Source organism: Netta rufina (assembly GCF_964035555.1).
Source record: "Netta rufina genome assembly, chromosome: 10".
NCBI lineage: Eukaryota > Metazoa > Chordata > Aves > Anseriformes > Anatidae > Netta > Netta rufina.
The window spans coordinates 7,071,309-7,090,560 of NC_140133.1; the positions used below are offsets into that span (position 1 = coordinate 7,071,309).

The window sequence follows — 19,252 nt, forward strand, 5'->3', positions numbered from 1 at the left end:
TTTAGGAGAGGATTTCCTGCATAAAAATCAAGATGGTAATGCATGAATATCAGCAGCACAGAAACTGGCTTTTACAGAACTGTATTAAAAAAACACAAATGAGAAAAAAACAAAACCAAGCATTTTTAAACATGATAGCTGAATTCAGATTATGGATTTACAAAAACACAGAATAATTAGGCATGACAATGAACTAGTAAGCACTTAAATGAAACCAGAATTTACAAATATATCTGTTTAAATCAAACCACCTATCACAATTATTTGCATACGTGCACTCTACTTGTTTATTTCAGAAGTAAAAAATAACTTAAGCCAAATACGAGAGCTAGTCTGGCACAAGGCTATCCATAGCCCAGGTCTTTTAGCAGTTAGGGACTTGCCTAAAATAATGACCACCACAAATTACCTCCACTGTTTTCTTCCTCAAGAGGCTATGATGCAAATTAATCAAAACTACAAAGCATCCATTAAATTGCACCTTTGCAACCACCTCAGCAGCACTCTCTGCAGAATCTGACTGTCACAAGTCCTAGGATAGCTTTTACAACAAGAAACTAAAGAAAATAGAGCTCTCCAAGGTCACAGCTGGTTTTAGCTTTTTGTTTGTTTTAATACAGCAGACCTACACTGCCTTACAACACATGAATGTTTAAAGAATATTAAATTATTCTAATATAAGGATATGCCAATTATCATATGGAAAGAGAAATGAGACACCTGATGAAGGAGGATTTCTAACAACTCAGTTACACCTAGTGGCCAGGAAGTGACCAGTGACCAGAAAGTTTAGTTACATCCACTGGCCAGAAAAGAAAACCTTCCTCAGATCATGCCAGAATTATCAGGCTGTTATAATAATGTATGAGAAATAATAGAGTAACTTCCTTTTCATCTCTCTAAAGCAGTAGTCTGTTGCATTATGTTACCTGTTCTGCATTTTAAATGTTCTGCATTTTAAGAACAGACAGAAAGGGCAGAGTAACGTAAAAGCAATGCTTATCTTGGAATACAAGAAAGCAAAGGGCCTATAAGCAGTATGACAAGCAACTTTTTTCTTTCTTGACATAATTCAACTTTAACACCTATCCAATCTGAGTCACAGCTCTCACGAATACCAAAATAACTGGTTTTGGCAATTCTTACAGATTTCACACAGGATTCAAGCTTCAGGAAATCTGAAATTGGGTTGTTAAATTTACTGTGCAATCAACCTATTTCTTGTTTGCCCTTACCATTCAATTCCATACTCATTTAAACAGCTTACATGAATATTTTCTGCTAATTTCTTTATCACGTTACTGCTGAGAATACCTCAACGCTGTACCTAAAGCATATATGTATTCTTTATATGTATATATATACATACACATGGGTATATACAGACATGTATATAATACATACACACACACACATTCTGCAAAAGCTAAAGTAACTCTGCAGGGAAGCAGTGCCAAGGAAAAAACTCAATTGTAGCTTTTTCTATAAACAGAACACATCAAGCACTTCAGTGAATAGGCACAGACAACTGAATCACGGAGCTCCTTCCATAAATGAGCCCAGTCTGTAATGCTTTTTACTCTCTGTGTGGGTGTATGTATAAATAAATGTGACATTAAAGAAAGAGTATACAGGCAGAAAAATGAATTAGCTTTTTAGAAATCAAAAAACATGAATAATGGAAGTGTAACTTCTGGAGTTTAAGATTTTTTAAAAAGCAAATTTTTTTTCAACTGAAACATCACTCATGATTTAAAATCTCTGGCAAGAACAACTCCAAGCCTTTTCACTCATTGTTTCAGCTACAGATTCACTGACATTCTGCTAAATACACCTTGACTTTTTATAAAGAACAATTCTGATAAAATTTAAGAAATCCATCCAGCCCTCCATTGTAAGCATATATACAAAGATAATTTACTTGGTCTTTAAATTGCTAAAGCTTGAAAAAAAATAAAGAAATTCATACCTGCTTTTTTTTTTTTTTTTAAATCATCTAGATTACAGCAGCAACTATCTTTCTCAAAGAAAAAATCCCAGCACACTAAGCTTTTTTTCAGACCAATCATTACCACATATGGTTGTAGAATATAATGAAGCATGTGCAGCAGTGTAAGGTTTTCTTATATACAGAAAGAATTACACAGCTCTTGAGAAATGTATAAGTAGTGTACTCAGTTATTAACATGTCTTTATTATGCCTTTAACTCAAGGTACCACTTTATGTTCTAGCTGGTGCATCCAGCCAAGTACCAGGTGACTGCATAATTATGTTTATATGTTTGTATAATTTTAATGAAACACTTGAACTGTGTGTTTAATCACTGACCTGGACAGTTTATATATATACACACAGTAGGTTGTTCCAGTTCTGTTTTTCTTGTTTCACTACTGCAAGTATATACTGTGTACTTTTATCATTAAAAAAGGAACTTTCTCTTTAGAAAATTAATAATATAAGCAGCAAACAAATTTATGTGTATTATACAGTAATTGTTCCCTAACTATTTAGCAGAAAACTGACAGTACTGATTCAAAGATTTTATTCATTTTTCACTGGATCAACTCAACAATTAGCAGAAATTGCAGACGTGCCAGCCTGAGTGGAATCTTATACAATCCAGAGGCATTTTCAGACAAGAGGCCTCCATTCAGCTCATCAACTTTGGTCTATACCAGCCTTGAGGGAGATAAGCCAATAGTATTAGTGTCCAGGCACTTTAACTACTGCCAGTTCTTTGGGTCATCCACTCAGCTACTGGCAGCCATACAGGTCTGGAGTTTTCCAAAATTAACTTTATTGCTACTGATAATTGTCAAAAACCCATATGCAGCCCTCCTGGTACATGTCTACTACGAACAGACAACTAACATCAGATTCTACAAGAATTTTTAAGAAAACCTACCTTAGTGCATCAGCTCCATAACTATTTACAATAACCATTGGATCAGGATAATTCTTCTTCCTTTTGCTCATTTTTTGGCCATCACTAGAAAATATCAGAATGCAGGAGTAAATTCCCAAAATTCTTGTAATAAATGGGCAAAAATCCAGCTTAATTTATTCTGCCCTATTACATTCACAGTAGTAAAGACAATAATAAACTAGCATATCATTTCAGTCTGACTGCTGAACCCATGACAGCATCTGAAAAAACAAGCAAGCAAGAGGCTCACAAGTTACAAATCCAAGCAGTAAATCCATCTTCCCTAGAGAAACTGGGTGAAACACTTGGTTTGAATCAATCCCTCCCACCCACTAGCAAACTTGCATGTTAAGTACAGGGCATGAAATATAATTATTTAAAATTACATCTACATTTGTGATTTCCTTTACCCTGCACAAATGATGCATAGTATTTCCTATTCTGACTTGTTACCCATTTGCTCTCTCTAAGAAGGACTAATCCTGCTGGCAAGAAGCAAGTGCAACACAGCTGGGGTGTATAAACCTCACAAAGTCCATTCATGATTTAATTTCTGAATTAACTTCACAGGGACTTTAGTGAAATATTCTTTAAATAAAAATTGGTTCAAGAAATTACTGATGCACACCAACCTGGCAAGAACTAGGCCATTTACAATTACATTCTTGAAAGGAGGCCTTCCAAAAAGAGCAGTGGACAGCACCAGCAAAGTGTAGAACCTGGAACGACACAATGTAAATGTGACCTTCTAATGCTGCTAAGCTGAAATCTGCACACACTTCGTTACTACTAAAATTCTAATTACACTGTTTTATTCTAGCAAACTTCAAGTATGTGAAACATTCATACGACAATGACTCAGAAGAGGATCTTATTTTAAGTAGACTCTTTTCCTCTGTGGCATATCATACTGTTTGTTCAGGTGTGATCTACCAGTCTAAGAGGACAGAAAAATTGTAATACTAACCAATAGCAGGGCTGTGAAAATAATGGTAGCATTTCATGAAAATAACTGGAGGATGGGCCACAGCTTTCTCAGTTAAAAATGACTATTGCACTGACAACTGCTTAGCAACCTTAAAACAGCACACGATTACATGAAAGCTAATTGATTCAGAACAAGGCACAGACTGCTATACCTCCCAACTATGTATTTGCAACAAGATTTAGTGGAAAGAAGGTTTGCCTGCATTTTCCAAAAGAGTTTTCATCAAAAGCTACATGGGGGAATGCATTGCTGACACTTGTGGGTCCCCAACTCTGTACAGGCCGCTGTGTGCGGTACTGCAGATATTCAGCGGCCTGCATGACATCCCTGGTGCTTATGCCTCAGAGGGGCTTTTAACTCACAAAAAAAAAAAACAATCTAAATTCACATGGCAAGATAGAAATTCTCTTTGTTAAACTGCACTGTAATTCCATGAATTTTAAGAAACACTCTACCTGCACACAAACACATGCACTTGGAAGCACCCTCGTCCTTCATTTCTAGCCTTCTTTAATAAAACCTTAAACATAAATACCTGAGCGCTTCTTCAGATGACCGATACCCCAAGCCTGTATGACTGACAGGTCATTACTACCATAGCAATACTTTAGTATCTAAAAATACCTTACTGGCAAATTCCCATCAGTTTCTGATAAGTCATAAATTTGCATATAGTTACAACAGGTGTGTTTTCAACTAAAAAGAATAGCATTGAACCAACTAGAAGAGAATTCAATTGTTTGCATTATGAAATTTAGACAGATGTGCTGTTGGTGCTGAGAGAGCATATCACCGAGAACTTCTGACAAATTTTATGTTATTCACATTGTCAAACCAGATGACCCCCAGCAATGAGGTAACCTAGTGAACAATTCCAAGAGTGTCCTGTGAGCCACACAAAATAAGAAGAATGGCACGTAATCTTCGCAGATTATCCTTCAGAAAACTCACCTCGTTATGAACATTTTAAGGAGTGTCTCGTCACACATCTTATATTTGAAATAACTTTGTCACAGACACACTTGATTCTGACAGCTCCCTAGACCTCTCTGCTGCTTCATTCATATCTCAGGCTGCTTATGTCCTTGCAGATATACAGCCATCAGCCAAAACAATATTATAAAAAACAAACAGCACAAAGATAGAGGTTCACTTCTTTGCTTTTCCTTTCCCTTTCTTGTCTCCCCACAGAAAGGAGAAAGCATTCCCTCTGTTTTCTCCTTTCTTGAACACCACGGTTAAATTCATAATGCTGTAAAGCACGCCAATAACCTCCAGTTGTGAATTCCCTGTAGGCCATCACATTCTCACTATAACTACAAATCTTGTGGTATCCACCTACAAAAAATAAATAAATCAGAGAGCTTTTCCTCTCAGTTGGTCAAGACTAGAGCCTTGTTAACTAACTACTCTCAGATTTTTTCCTCTGGCCTTAAATATAATTCAGCTCCTTCTCATATCCACACAGTTATGAAAAATATCACTCTTAGCTCATCACCTTGGTCACATTCATTTTACCCTTGTCTCTATTCATGTTACCTTCTCTGTTGCACCAAACAGAAGCCACCAGACCTCCCATCACCCGCGCTCTTCACTGTGTGTCAGTTCTCACTTCACCGTTCTCACTTGCCGTCTCTGATCTGACACAACCCAATCTTTGTTCTCAATTTTATCCCTTCATACAGAAGGTTTCAAATAAGAATTTATCTTTTTCTTTCACAAAAGAAAAGTGCTCTTCTGCAAATCACCAAAATGCTTGCTATTATCAAAGCACTGGCTTATTAGCATATACAAACACTGTAGGGAAAGATATGAGCATCAACATAGGTGTTCACATATTTTGATATTCCAAAGAACGAGATGAGATGGGCTTAGGTATGATGAGGATTTATAGTAATTCTTATGCTTATGTCAAATCCAAAAAGCTATCTACTCCAGATTATAATATGGATGTCTTCATCTGCACATTGCCCACAGTACACAAGCCAAGTGTGAGGGCTCAAACTGAGGCACAGTGGGTTATGTGCTTCATAAACATAATTGCACAGTCCCAAATGGCATTATCATCTGTTTGAACTTTTCAGCTAAATTGGTATGGTGATTTGGTTAAACCTTTCCTCTTTTTGGAAAGGAAAAAAATGCTGCTGCTTCCAACAGCAACTTGCAGACAGGTCAACATCAGTGAACTGAAATCCAGTTACGTTTACTATTTAGAAAAGAGATCTATCTAAACTGGGATAGTGACAGTTTAGTACATCTGGATGTTGCAATGGCCTCAACTTTACCTTAGTATTATACTATAAAAATGCCAACTTCTGTAAAAATTACAAATGCATTCTTTAATGCTTTCCATCCACCATCTCTCCCCCATGTGCTTAAAGATAGCACAAAAAGCAACGCTGCAGTAAGTATGTGACGTACTAATCCACTGTTACATCCCAATCTCAAACAGCTACAGAATAAATCCTGAACCCCAAAATACTTGAATATTGCTACTGTATTTACTGAAATCATAGCTACCTTTAACAGATCTTTTATCCACATAAAAATCCCAAACCATGTTTAGTTCTGTTGAACTTTCACAATTCAGTAGCTCCCTTGTGTATTTTAAGGATGTTTATATGTTGTAGATTTTTAGTTGTTTTAATTTTTTTGTGTGCATGTCTAAATTGCAAACAATGCCCTTTTATCTTTATAAAGCATAGCAAGGAGAAAAACTGTTTCTGACCTTCTTGTTTGCACACTGTTACTTTTATCTTCTTTTATGCCTCTTTTCTAATCAAAACATAGCTATACAACATTCAAGGATCATTCAGACACAATAATTTGCCAGATGCTGAGCAATAACATTACAAGTATGACACAAAATTACCATCCTCGTGTTTGGTCAATGCCTTCAGCAATGAAGTCAGCAGGGAAAGAGTCCTCAAGTTCTTTTTTGTTTTCAAATGGATAATGCACTTGTGCATAAGGCATACTGCCGCTCTCAAACCAGCAATCAAAAACTTCAGGGACCCGGTGCAATACGCCTTTTCCACAGCGTGAAGGGATTGTCAGATGATCAATACTGTGGGAAAGAAAAAGATTGATGACATCTAAACAAAAACAAAAATCAGCACAAAGAAGTTTACATTATGTTCGCGCATAGGTACGATAGGAGTTTTGGTTTAAGTTTTAATGAGTTTTCCAAACGTAACCTTTCCTTTGACAACTTTTACAACTTAAAGCTACTTTAGAGATTTTGTATTAACAGTGTTGAGGTAGACAGAAGAAAGGAAAATGTACACATGTTAATTCTCAGTCTTAAATCCTCTTACTACTTTTGTATTTTCCCTATATCAATTTCCCAGGGTTTGGGTAAAGAATGAACATTTCTTATACCAGATCAACTATTTTTAACAACCAATGAACAGTCTCCATGACTGACCTTTCTCGATGGAGATCAGTGACTTTCACTCCTGACAGCTCTTCCAATTCTGCCATTGAACCAATACAAACCACCTGTAAGAGATACAAGAAACGTAGTCCGTAATCTGTGCACTTTTTTTTCCCCCCCTCTGCAACATTAGACAGAATATTTGTAGGTCAGTATCTTCCTAGTAGCTGATCTAGCCGAAAACCCTAAAAAAAAATGTGCAAAGTCCCCCTGTTCAAACTGACAAAGCAGCAAACAACGTTTGAGATTAGAAATCACTGCCCGGGTTTGATACAATTCATGTTACAACAAATGGAGACTTGGAAGATCAAATGTGCTGGCAGATAGCAAAAAAGGAGGGGGCTTATTTGTTGTTTTTCAAACTATAAAAACATTACCTCTGAAAAATCCACAATCTTGCCTTCTACATAGACAGTAGTTTCAGATCCCACCTTTGTCATCTGAAGCTAAGGTAAGCAGCTAAATAGTTGAGTGTAAATTTTGTATCTCAGGTACAGTGAATTGCTCACCTTAACAGCATCTTATTCAAAGGGGAAAAAGAGCCACTGGTAACAAAGGAGTTAATTAGAAAATCTACAGGCTTCACTTAGTTTTTATTACATTAATCTAAGGAAACACAAGCTGCAATCCTGGTCTGTATTTTGGAAGTCTGATCTCACATGCTATCAGTCCAATTCAGATGAGCCATGGAAAAGACAAACAGATCTGACAGGGAGGAGTTAGATGTACCAACGTAAAGAAGCTAAAAGGCTGGAGATTTTTCACATAATGTAACTTCCAAAGCTATTCTTGGACAGAAGTAGACAGGGTACTGCTCAATTCCTACAGCTAGTCTTAAGTATATACATATGTACACACACAGAAATTGTGACTGACCAAAAGGGTTTGCTGTGTTTAATCCTACAAACAGTCATGAATTCCAGAGATGAAAAAAAAAAGTCTAATTTGTTTTTCCAACCCTGATTTTCCCTGTCTAATTCAACTACTGGTCTGCATTACTCATCAGTCTTTTATTGTTACTTTTGAAACGTAATTTTGCCATCACTTGTTTTATTTCTGTATGGGAAGTGAAGCATTACAATGATTGCACCGGTCAAATCTGCAGTTTGCATAGCAACCCACACTGGGGAATTGATTCCAATTAAAAATATACCTTTATGAACATACCGTTTTTAATCCTGATTAGTTCCACATTCACCATGTGGCCCCATAAACAATTGTATAGGAGCAAGTGAGTGGGCAGCAGGTGCTTAGTTCAGCACTGCTGGCAGAAAAGGGGTTGTTTTGGTTTTTTTCTGAGCATCTGGTGCAACCACAGACTTCTACTGAGCAAGGATATTTTTGTAGAATAAGCACAAGTCCACATCTAAAAAGCCAACAGCTATCAGAGGAACACAGATAAGACCGTACTGAGGAAGGCTGCCTCTGTCCAAGGCAGAAGGATAGAGCCAGCATCCCAAGCATAGCTCACTGCGTACCTGAAGGCAAGAAAATAACACAAGTAGTAGATAGGAATCAAGTCCAGTTCTTCATTAGGTTACACCCACTTGTTTTTGCAGATTGGTTTATGCTATGGCTTCAGATAATTTTCTTCAAATGTTCAAATGCTTTAGCAGCCAGATCCCTTTCCCAATGAGCCACTTTTTCCTCCTGTTTTATTTTTCAGCCAGATCAACTACAAAAACAGCTTTATCAACATTTAATAGAGGACAGCAAAGACTGAAACAAGTAGGCAGGGACTGGAGGCTGTTCGACCCTGTTTCAGCATTACTAATGTGAAATCAGAGGTCAAGGTTAAATACTTCTAATGAAACATTCATCAGCATTGTATCTATGTAAATTAGGATTATCCGTGTAAATAGGAAGACTACGGGCATCCTGCAACACTCATGGACCTCAATGTTCCTGTGCTCTGCAGTCCCTATTAAGGGAAAGTGTTAATCTTTGTGGGTTTCTCATTTCAGAGCTGTGAAGTACCTATAATCAAAGAATGAGGAACACTCAAATAAAGAAGCCCACGCAGTGCAGCAGTACACCAGCAAGACATTCTGGGATTTTTAAAAAGAGCCTTCTGAATAGTGATCAGTTAAAATACATGACTGATAAGGTCAGCTCCAAGTGGTGTTCCCAAAGCAGCCTGCAAGCAGACTGAAGCAGACCAGTTCCCTCCTACTTCAGCAGAGCACAGCCAGAGTCCTCTCGCTCCACATCTACAATGCACCAAAACTAGTCAAGGGTTTGTAGTGACAAGCAATGAAACCATCCAAGAGAACTTCTGTAACACCACTAAGTATTTAACACAATGATTTGTATGCAAGTTCTATAAAACTAACTGATGTCCACTTTATAAGCTCATTGCATTGTTGAAAAATTTTATTATCTACTCTAAATGAGATGTGTTCCTACACTTAGAAAATCATTAAGATTTGAGGGCTTAAAACAATAAAACTGTCTTCAAAAACGTGGTAATAGACAAGCTTCAAAAACTAAATTCCATTACGTATCTCTACCCAATAATTATGCTAAAATAAAAATAAGATAAAAACCCAAAATAAAACTGTGGGAAACCAGATATTGATTTGTAATAAAATTCACTTTAATAGCAATTAATTCACCTTACTGTATATTAAATAAGGAACTGTTATTACTTCTCCAAGATTTAATATGCACAGCATAATTGCATGCGACAAAGTGTTCTTCTGAGAGCAATACATGAAGAGGAGGCTCAGCAATCTCACATGGCACTAGGCTGCATTAAAACTCAAGTGAGGAAATTTTGAGTGAATATTATTTCTGCATGAGAACAGAAGTCACTTAGATCTTGATTTTTACATCAGCCCTGATAGCATTTAGTTTCAAAGCTATACCCTCACACACCTAAGAAGAATGAATATAAAGAAAAAACAAAACTTGAAATTTAGCATGGTCCAGAAGCCATTCTTAACTATTGAACAATGGTATGCAGTCTTTCGAGTAGACAGAAATGTATGCAAGATCTGCAGATAAAAATACTGGATACGTTGGTGTTTCTATCATTATTCAAGAACATGAAGCGCTGAGTAATATTTGCCATTAATTTCATGTTAAAGTTTCATCTTCCAACCTAGATGTTATATTGTTATTAAAAACAAACTTACCAAGGCCAAAAAAATCTGCACACACAGGAAAGAGGACAGCAAATGTAGTATTATTAGAGGTAGGGAGTGGAAGCGTGGGGGTATGTAGCTTTTACACAATCTTTTTCAGCTGTATAATAAACTCCTGAAATACTTTAGCACAAAGCCAAAAGCCTTTCTTCTATCTTAAAACAAACAAATAAACCCTGTTATACTGAGTAAAGTATTTCAATTGTAACATTTATTTAAAACCTCTAGGCACTAACTGTCAGTCTTTAAATTAAACTTTAACCATTATATGGAACAAAGAAGTACTTGGTTTGCCAGCAATTTACAAACACACTCATAGCATAAATGCAATTCAAATGCCAAGGCTTTCTTAGATATTTAAATCTTAAGTGCAAGGAGTAAATTCTTCCCTTCCCCACCATCTACCTGCCTACCAGCAACATTTCCAGTCAGGTGGAAATACAAAATGCTTTATGGTACACATCTAAGTAATAGTGCAGTTTAAGACAATACTCTTCTGGAATATGCTTTTCTGTTGGCAAGCTTCCATGTCTCAAATGAAAGGTAAAGCTTGTTCAAATCAAGGGAGACAAAGATTCGGGATGAAGCCATCAGTATTTACCCTCCATGAACATCCTGACGTGGATCACCATTTCATCTTTCCAGCATGAGGAAGACTCGTCACATTGGTCTAACCCACGTAGGAATAAAAAATCCCCACATTTTATGCTGAGAAATAGTTTTAAAGCTTGGTATTTTGACACTAAGAAAATGGTCATCACCAGAACTGTTACAGATTACTCACTTGCTCGGTGAATATTCATTTCTAGCATTAGCCTTATATACTCTCATCATTCTACTAGATTCACATTTTTACATTCTACCACATTCACATTTTTAGCACTACCAATGTGTATTTTCACTGTTCTGCTATGGTGGACTTGTTTTTATGCCTTCAACAATTCATTTGGCTTGAAGCAACCAAGTATCAGAACTTCAAAAAACACATTGCAATGACCGAGCAAAGATCTCTTCCTTTGCATTTTCTCACTGCATTTCTTACACCATCAGCTTTCTGAACACTGAAAATACTTCCCAGAAAGAAAAGATGAATTCTATTGTTAAAAAAAAAAGCAAGAAAAATTGCTTAGTTTTCAATCAAAATCAATGAAAATGTGTGTGTGTGTGGAAATGCATGAACACATGCATATTTTTATCACCTACTATAGATACTCGCATACCATTAAGATATAATAAGACTTACGACTGCAGCAGCCAAAAATGTAACAGTCCATCAATATAAGCATACATATAATACAGAGATTTTTCTGTCAACCAAAACTTTCAGTTTCTTACCTCTTCAAAATCATCACTGACCCACAATGGGATGGGCGTTCCCCAGTACCGGTTTCTAGATATAGCCCAATCACGTGCATCTTTAAGCCAGTTCCCAAAACGCTTCTCCCTCACAAAATCTGGAACCCTGTTCCAAAAATAAGAAAAGTATTCTTTTATCACTGCATTCAATCTAACAGGAAACTAATAAGAATGTTTCTGTTTGATCTCATCCACAAAACAAGTTAATTGTAAATAGAAGGGCCCTTTCCCAACTAATGAGATGCATTCGGAGACCCAGAGATTAGTCTAAAGAAGGGAGCAGCCACATTACAGAAAATATATGGTCTCTTCCACCTTTTTCTGTTTGAAGCACTTGGCTCTCTAGCAAATAATTTGTTGAAGAATATATATTTTTTTTCTTCCACAGATCAGCCCCAAGAGTAACAACCAAAGATGAAATAATCCTTTGTAGGAAAAATTAAAGAATGGATTCACATGCTCACACTAAGGCAGAAGTTTGCCCAGCAGCAGCAGATTTATGAAACAAGTGTGAGCATCCCTCAGCAAGAGCTACAGATGGAAATGAATGCTACCATCTCTTAAGTTTCACCCATGATGTTACCATGTGAAGGTCCAAAGACCTCTTGATGTCAACATTGTCTAAGGTGGATAAAAACTACTTTGATAAGACTCAATTAAGTACCATTCTGAAGTTCTGTAACTTCACTAGTTATTTCTAGATTTATTTCCGACTGCAGAGTTACCTTCTTTTATCTTCTCCGAAAGAAAAATGTGATACAAAAAGTTTTTAAACAAACTCAGAGGCTAACATTTCACAATATCCATATACCTGCTCAGAAATTCAGAAGCGTACACAAGCTCTCCATTTGTTTTAGGGTAGCACTCATTACCAGTAACTTTTTTGTGCTGACCTTAAGGGACCCTCTCTCCAAACACCAGTGGAAACTAACTGTACGAAGATCATTAGCATTTGCCTAACATTCCACTAATGTGGAAAACTTCTCTTCACATCACTCCTAAACTAGTTTCCATGTTTCAGAAGTTGTTAGACACTGATTAGCTGAAATTATTAGTCCCATTTAACATAGCTAGAGGCTGAAACAATCCCCCAATGACATTAAAATGCTAAAAGTTTCAACTCTGCCTCCTCAAAACACGCATGAAAAATTAATTTTATCCCCAAAGTGGACGTTAATCAAAAAAATGTACGTGGTGTGACCTCTTACTCTCTCTGAGCTAAGAAAACACGTAATTTACCTCTTTAGGTAAAATTGTCTGCCCCTGCTGCCAGTTTTTAGTGGAACATAAGACACAAACCACTTCATCTACTACAAATCATGTTTGTGACCGTGATTTGTTGCCACTTTAGAGATACAGTACAGACAACCATTAAATAAAACGTAAAGAACCTGTGTCTCAAGCATATTTGGAGCTTGTCCCTCAAAAAATGCCTTACTTAAAACAACTTGTTCTGCCCATCACACAGACGCTTCACTCCCATGCTGTATCTGAATAAACTTGGCCTCACACAGAGACTACTCTGTACTGCCATTAATTTGTCAGCACACGGTCTTCCTTACAGTCCCCAGTTAATTCTTCCATCTGAATTCCCAAGTACACTGTGAACAGAGTTGTGACTTTGATGAGACCGTGATAAAACCGTTATCACAGAATCATTACTGATGCTGGCCCTTAGCTTGCAAGAAATTTTGGACTGTGTTAAATCACATACATGTACCTAAGCCCAGAAGATAAAACAGTCCCCTGAAAGTAACCAGCTGCACAATTCGCTCAAGTACAAACACAGACCTCTGTGCATCCAAGCTGTCCTCGCAGCACAGATATTTAGATGCTTTAAGAATTACAAAAAAGAAAAACAAAAGGCCACCCACATAAATAGTCCTACTTTCCAACACAGAGACATAAAGAAGCTCCTTGCCATATATCGATACACTTCTTCCATATTTAACCAGGTATCTGTCACAAGCCCCCTTCAGTTGAAAGGCGTAAATTTCAGTTTTAAGCTGGTGACTCCACTTGAATGTGGCTTGGTATGACAAGCAAGGTGACAAGTGCTACAGTCCATGCAGAGCAACCCACTGCTAATGGCACTGAACACATTCAGACCTCAAAACAAGTCAAGCTCCAGCATCAAACATTTCTACAAGTCTGCAACAGAAATCAAAGCAGTGATTTCGCTTCTAAAGGATTCCCACTACAGCCCCTGTGCTGTCAGAAACTTTTAGAAACTTTTTTTTTTTTTTTTTTTATTTCCCAACTGGCCCACAATTTGTGTTGGTTTTGACCTTCCAATTTCTCTGCAAAATGACACTGATAAGATTTCCTACTTCCTTCTCAAACATTTAGCAAGGTTAAGGAGACTGCTGCCTCAGCAGGTTGTGAAGCTCTCAATTTATGCCTTCAGAATAGTGTGGGATAATAGCTATTTCTACTTCCTTGGCATCCAGGATAGTGCACTAAATAAACTTCAAGAAGCAGACACTGCAGCAGTTGAAAAGTTCATAGAACCGATCTTCACAACACCAAGAGATAAATATTGATTTGTCAAACTATAAATCAGATCTTGAATGAAAGTAACCAGTTTCAACTTGCTTCGATTTCTCTTGTTACTCCAACAACAAAACTCTGGCTGAACAAATTAGACACGATGGCAATTACGAATCTGCCTGAGATTTGGACATACATTTATTTTTGATTGTTTGCTCTCATTTTTGAAGCGGATCTGAGGTTTTGCTAAATTCATGCATCACTATGAGTGAACAATGAACTCCCCTAACCTTTCTAGGCAGCTACTCATTTTCTTAGTGTCAAGATTCTATGTAACAAACAAAAAAAGACTACAAAGACCAAAGAAAATCCAGTCCTTTAATAAAATGTATTAGCCTACCACAACAGAAACCATTCTCCTTGCCTGCAAAGTCTATGCGCTACAGACCATCCATGTCACAAAGCAAGTTGGCACAGATCTGAAAATTGCAGATTAGGGCATATCTCTTCGATCCCAGAGCATGAATGTTTGTGGCTAACAGCAAGGTACCGCAGCTGCTGGTCCAGTGACTGCTCATCACCAATTAATACCAGAGGAATGGCATGAATTAAGATTTCTCTATTTACTTTTTGATTCTTCTTGCCAAGAGAAACAGGCAGGATGTAAGAAATCTAAATTATTACATAATCCAGAAGGAAAGTTATTAAAAGGTATGAGACATCTGTTCCTTTTCTGGGCGTGTATTTTGAAGTCTCTTCGTAACAATTCAGAATAGAGAAGAGTAATTCTTACCCATTTCAAAGATCAGATGTGCTCTGCATGATGCTTTGAGTTGGCTCACCTTGCACTAGTCATAGGATTCAGGAACATGATCACAAAGTAATATTACTGAAATAAACAGCTGTTAAATATTACCAGAGCAGAAGTGTTATATGCTTTACCATTAAAAGCTCTTTGAGAGATACTAATTTTTTCCTCAATCTCCATTGCTCCTCTCATCAGCTAATTTAACTCATGGCATTCTTCAAAAAAAAAAAAAAACTTTACATACTGGGTAAGATTTACTTCATAATTAATAATTAGAGGAAGCTCGCAGCTCATAAATTATTTGAAAAAAAAAAAATGACCCATAAAGTCAGACTGATAAACAAAAAATAGCAAGAATTAGGAAATCTAGTAACAGGCTAGCAGCCAGCATTTGCTGTATTTTGTTCTGAGAACGTGGTCCCAAAATTATCCTCTCATTTGACAACTTGGTAACTTTAACAAACTCAGGAAATCAAGAACCAGTTACATGTTTGGAAAGGAGGAGTTCAATCTTCCAGTAGATAACTGAGTTAAACCAGCAAAAACAAGTCTGATTAAGTAATTATCCTAGGTTATTTAACCAAATATGTATAGATTTCTTTAAAACCATAACACACAATACCTGTTTTTGCTTTTCTTTATACATGTTAACTGCTCTTTACAAGACCACAACTCTTAGATTCCATTATGTTAATTTGCTCTAATAATAAGTCTCCTTCAACATGACCTCAAATTGATTTTTAATGGTTTTTACTTTGAGGAGACAAAACAGACAGCTATTCGTGCCCTTTTGACACTTTAATTAGTGCCAATACTGTATCATGGACCTAATTAAAACTCCCCTGGATAGGGGAGGAGAAAAGGAGGAAAGGGGAGGAGAGAGAAAAGGTCAGCTGCTTGCAAAGCACACGGTTTCCACTGCAGCAAACACTCTCTCCTGCCCAGGTCAGGATAGCTCATCATAATGTGCACAACCACATACCCCACACAAGTTAAGGTTGCTTCCATCAGTCTAAAAGATTTTTCTGCTTATATACTGCTTATATTTGCTAAATTAATAGCACTTTCAATCATTTTGCTATAGCAATGTTTTTCTTCGCTCTTTTATCCTGGTTCCCATAGCAACAAACACTTTAGCGTGAGACTGCAATGCTGCTGCAGACTGCATCATAAGCACGCTGTCAGCAGCATACAGCTGCCTGACAAGCCAGGATTAACTCAAGTCATAACCTCCACTTGCATGATACATTTACATCTTAAAAAATCCCGATACATTTCATTAGTATGACCCAGACTTTTAATTGCTATTAAAATTCTTCCTCTCACCTCCGAAGGCAGCCCCTTGCATTGTGAAGCCAGTGAGGAACGAAGCTTTTGCTGTGGTTCTTCTTGCTGCTGTTTCCCTTGGATCATGCTCATGGTCATGGTTACCAAGTATTTTATATGGCATTACCAGCTTGTAAACACAAATCTACCTGCATTTAACATGGCACGTGCAGGTGGATTTTCCAGTTGCTGAAGAGCAACTGCAGAGTGAACTGATGTTTGGAGTCTTGGACTCCAGCAATAACTTCATCAACAACGAGCTTTTGATGACCATTCATTGGGACTGAAAAGAGGCTGTATTCATGACAAAAACTCTCTCTGCTTATGAGGCTTGGAGTGGAAGCAGCAAAATTAGGGCACAGCAGAACACAAGCTATCAACATCACTTGGAACAAGCCTTAAAATTCACTCACAATCCTCAACTATGTCTGATAACAGCCACTAATAAAACCTTCTGACTTATGCTGTTCTAAATTAGACAAACATGAGATGAGGCTAACCCTGCAGCAATTTTTTTTCCTACATCTGTCTGTAGGCAGTGATGTTTGCTTGTGTTTTAGCTCGGGATACGCTGCCACCTAGTGACCACACATTGCTATACACTTTGCTCTCACTACTACAAAAGACTTCATTTGGATTCACATTTTCTTAAGTGCAGTTGATGATTCAAAATGAACAGTGACAATGAAATGATGATATTAAGGAAAAAATACAAGAAAACCTTTACACATAAGATGCGTTTAAAACAGTTGAAATGGAAATCATTTATTTACATTAGAATAGGAAAGAAAATACCCTAATAAACATCTTTAAAAAAGAAAAAAAATGGAGAAAACAAGGGACTAACTCATTTTCCTAAATTATCCTGCAATTCCATTATAATTTAAATTCTGTTGCTCCTGCTACAGAGCCAGATTTGTCATCTGCATGAAAATAAACAAGATTAGTAGAAGAAACATTAACTTTCCACTGCTGAACTGGCCCTACACCCACCTTCTGCACTGCCTACCAGACAGGGTTTAGGATACAAGATAGGCATAATTTGTGAATAACTCATGCATTTTAAAAGGCTGGAGACAGTCTTCTGTTCAGCAAATAAGAATGGCCAAAGACCAGAAAGGTCGTATCAAAAGCCTTGAAAGAGAATGTACTTGGCTGAAGCATGTGAAGACACTGGTTCCTGGGTGCTCATACAGGAACAGCAGGAAGCCTGCAGAAGTCACACTTCTAAAACAAAATATTAACTTCCAGCTAAAAGGTCTGCTTGCATGTGTATACTATAAAGAATAGTATTTTCATTAATCACTTAAATTGTTCTTAAAAATCAAAAAAGAATATCTCTAAGAACCAATATATCACACTCCATTACAATGTTTGGATTTTTCAGTGCCAAGATGATGCAGGAACAAAAGGCTTGGCTTCTTTGAAGTCTGTCACATCTGCTTTCCGTCCACTGATGCTCATTTTTCCACTATATTAAGTGCTGTAAATCTTGCATAAACAATGTCAGAACTGCGCAATAGTCACTAATGCTAAAAACTAGTCAACAGTTAGAAGTAATTATTTCCAAAGTTACTGAAGCAGAACTCCTAACTTTGAGGGAGTTATTTTTTTAAAAAGAGTTCAAGGCTGAAATTCCAATACAAAGTACAAAATATTTAGAACCTCTTCTGTCAACCTGTAAGGGTATGAGAACAGTACACTGCCTGAAGTGTGAGCTACTATGTTTCTAACTTATGTTTCTAAATTAAGTTACTCTTTACTCTAATTTATGAATCTGCAACTTATACCAGCTTTGAACTCTGATCACAGCAATTCATCCTATGACAGAATCTACGGTGGCATGCTTTAGTTGCTTGTCAGCAGTTATGTAGGAAATTACAACAAATCATAATTCTTTCAACAAATCTTTACCACATTTCTAACAAACAACTAAGGCTAAATGCAAAGTACTTACACCAGGGACCCTGCCTTGGTGCTGCACCTAACTCTTCTTATTGACATACCAGAAAACCAAGGCCTGACAGCTCCGAATGGTACCACAGACAGATTCTCTCTTCCTTAGCTCAAGTACCACAGTAGTAGGCTATCTGAATACAAGATCACTTTTTAAAATTATTATTGTTACTATTTTACCAATTCTGTAATAAAGAGAAAATTCAGTAAGGGATCTTCAGATAAAGACTGAAACACCATCCCTACTTAGTGCTTCTGTGCCATGTTTTCAGCAATTTCCAGTCCGTACCTTCTCGCACTGACCACAGTAAGGCTGGGAGAACTGAAAGGGGTTTTAGTTACTTTCTGATCTGAAAAAATGCTGTCACGTTACTCCCATAATCATTCGTGTAAGCTACAGTTAAGCTAGAAAAGTGAAGATACAATTGCAGGCTTTCATAGATTTTGAGTGACTACAGCTTAATTAGTAGGCTATTTCATTAAAAAACTAATTAGAAATACAATCAGGTTGCAAAGTTTGTCCAACTATGTTTAATCTATTTCCATCAAAAAGGATACCTATAAAGAGTGCAGCTATTCTTAAGGGACAATAAACTTCTCAGTCATTAATAGTAATAAAAAAAGCAATGCAGTCAAACTCATTTTGCAAAGGTTAATATAGTCTGAAAAGCATTTATCCCAATTTTCTCATTTTCAGGACATGTTAAACCCCAGAGAATCCAAAAATATATATTTTTTGAGAAGCTAGGTATTATTCTTGTGACACTTTAAGAGCTCAGGTCTCTTCAAAAGCATAAAAGTAGGTTTGGGGAAGGATGG

General features: G+C 36.9%; 1 protein-coding gene across 1 annotated transcript in view; it reads right to left on the bottom strand.

Moving 5' to 3' along the window:
- IARS1 (isoleucyl-tRNA synthetase 1) overlaps nt 1-19,252 on the bottom strand; it is a 101,857-nt gene that overhangs the window by 41,486 nt on the left and 41,119 nt on the right. Inside the window, exons 15-19 of the mRNA XM_084292524.1 lie at nt 11,833-11,959; nt 7,343-7,416; nt 6,788-6,982; nt 3,560-3,646; nt 2,907-2,990 (exon numbers count right to left, since the gene is read on the bottom strand). Coding sequence (XP_084148650.1) covers nt 2,907-2,990; nt 3,560-3,646; nt 6,788-6,982; nt 7,343-7,416; nt 11,833-11,959 — 567 coding nt within the window. The remainder of the gene's footprint in view (nt 1-2,906; nt 2,991-3,559; nt 3,647-6,787; nt 6,983-7,342; nt 7,417-11,832; nt 11,960-19,252) is intronic.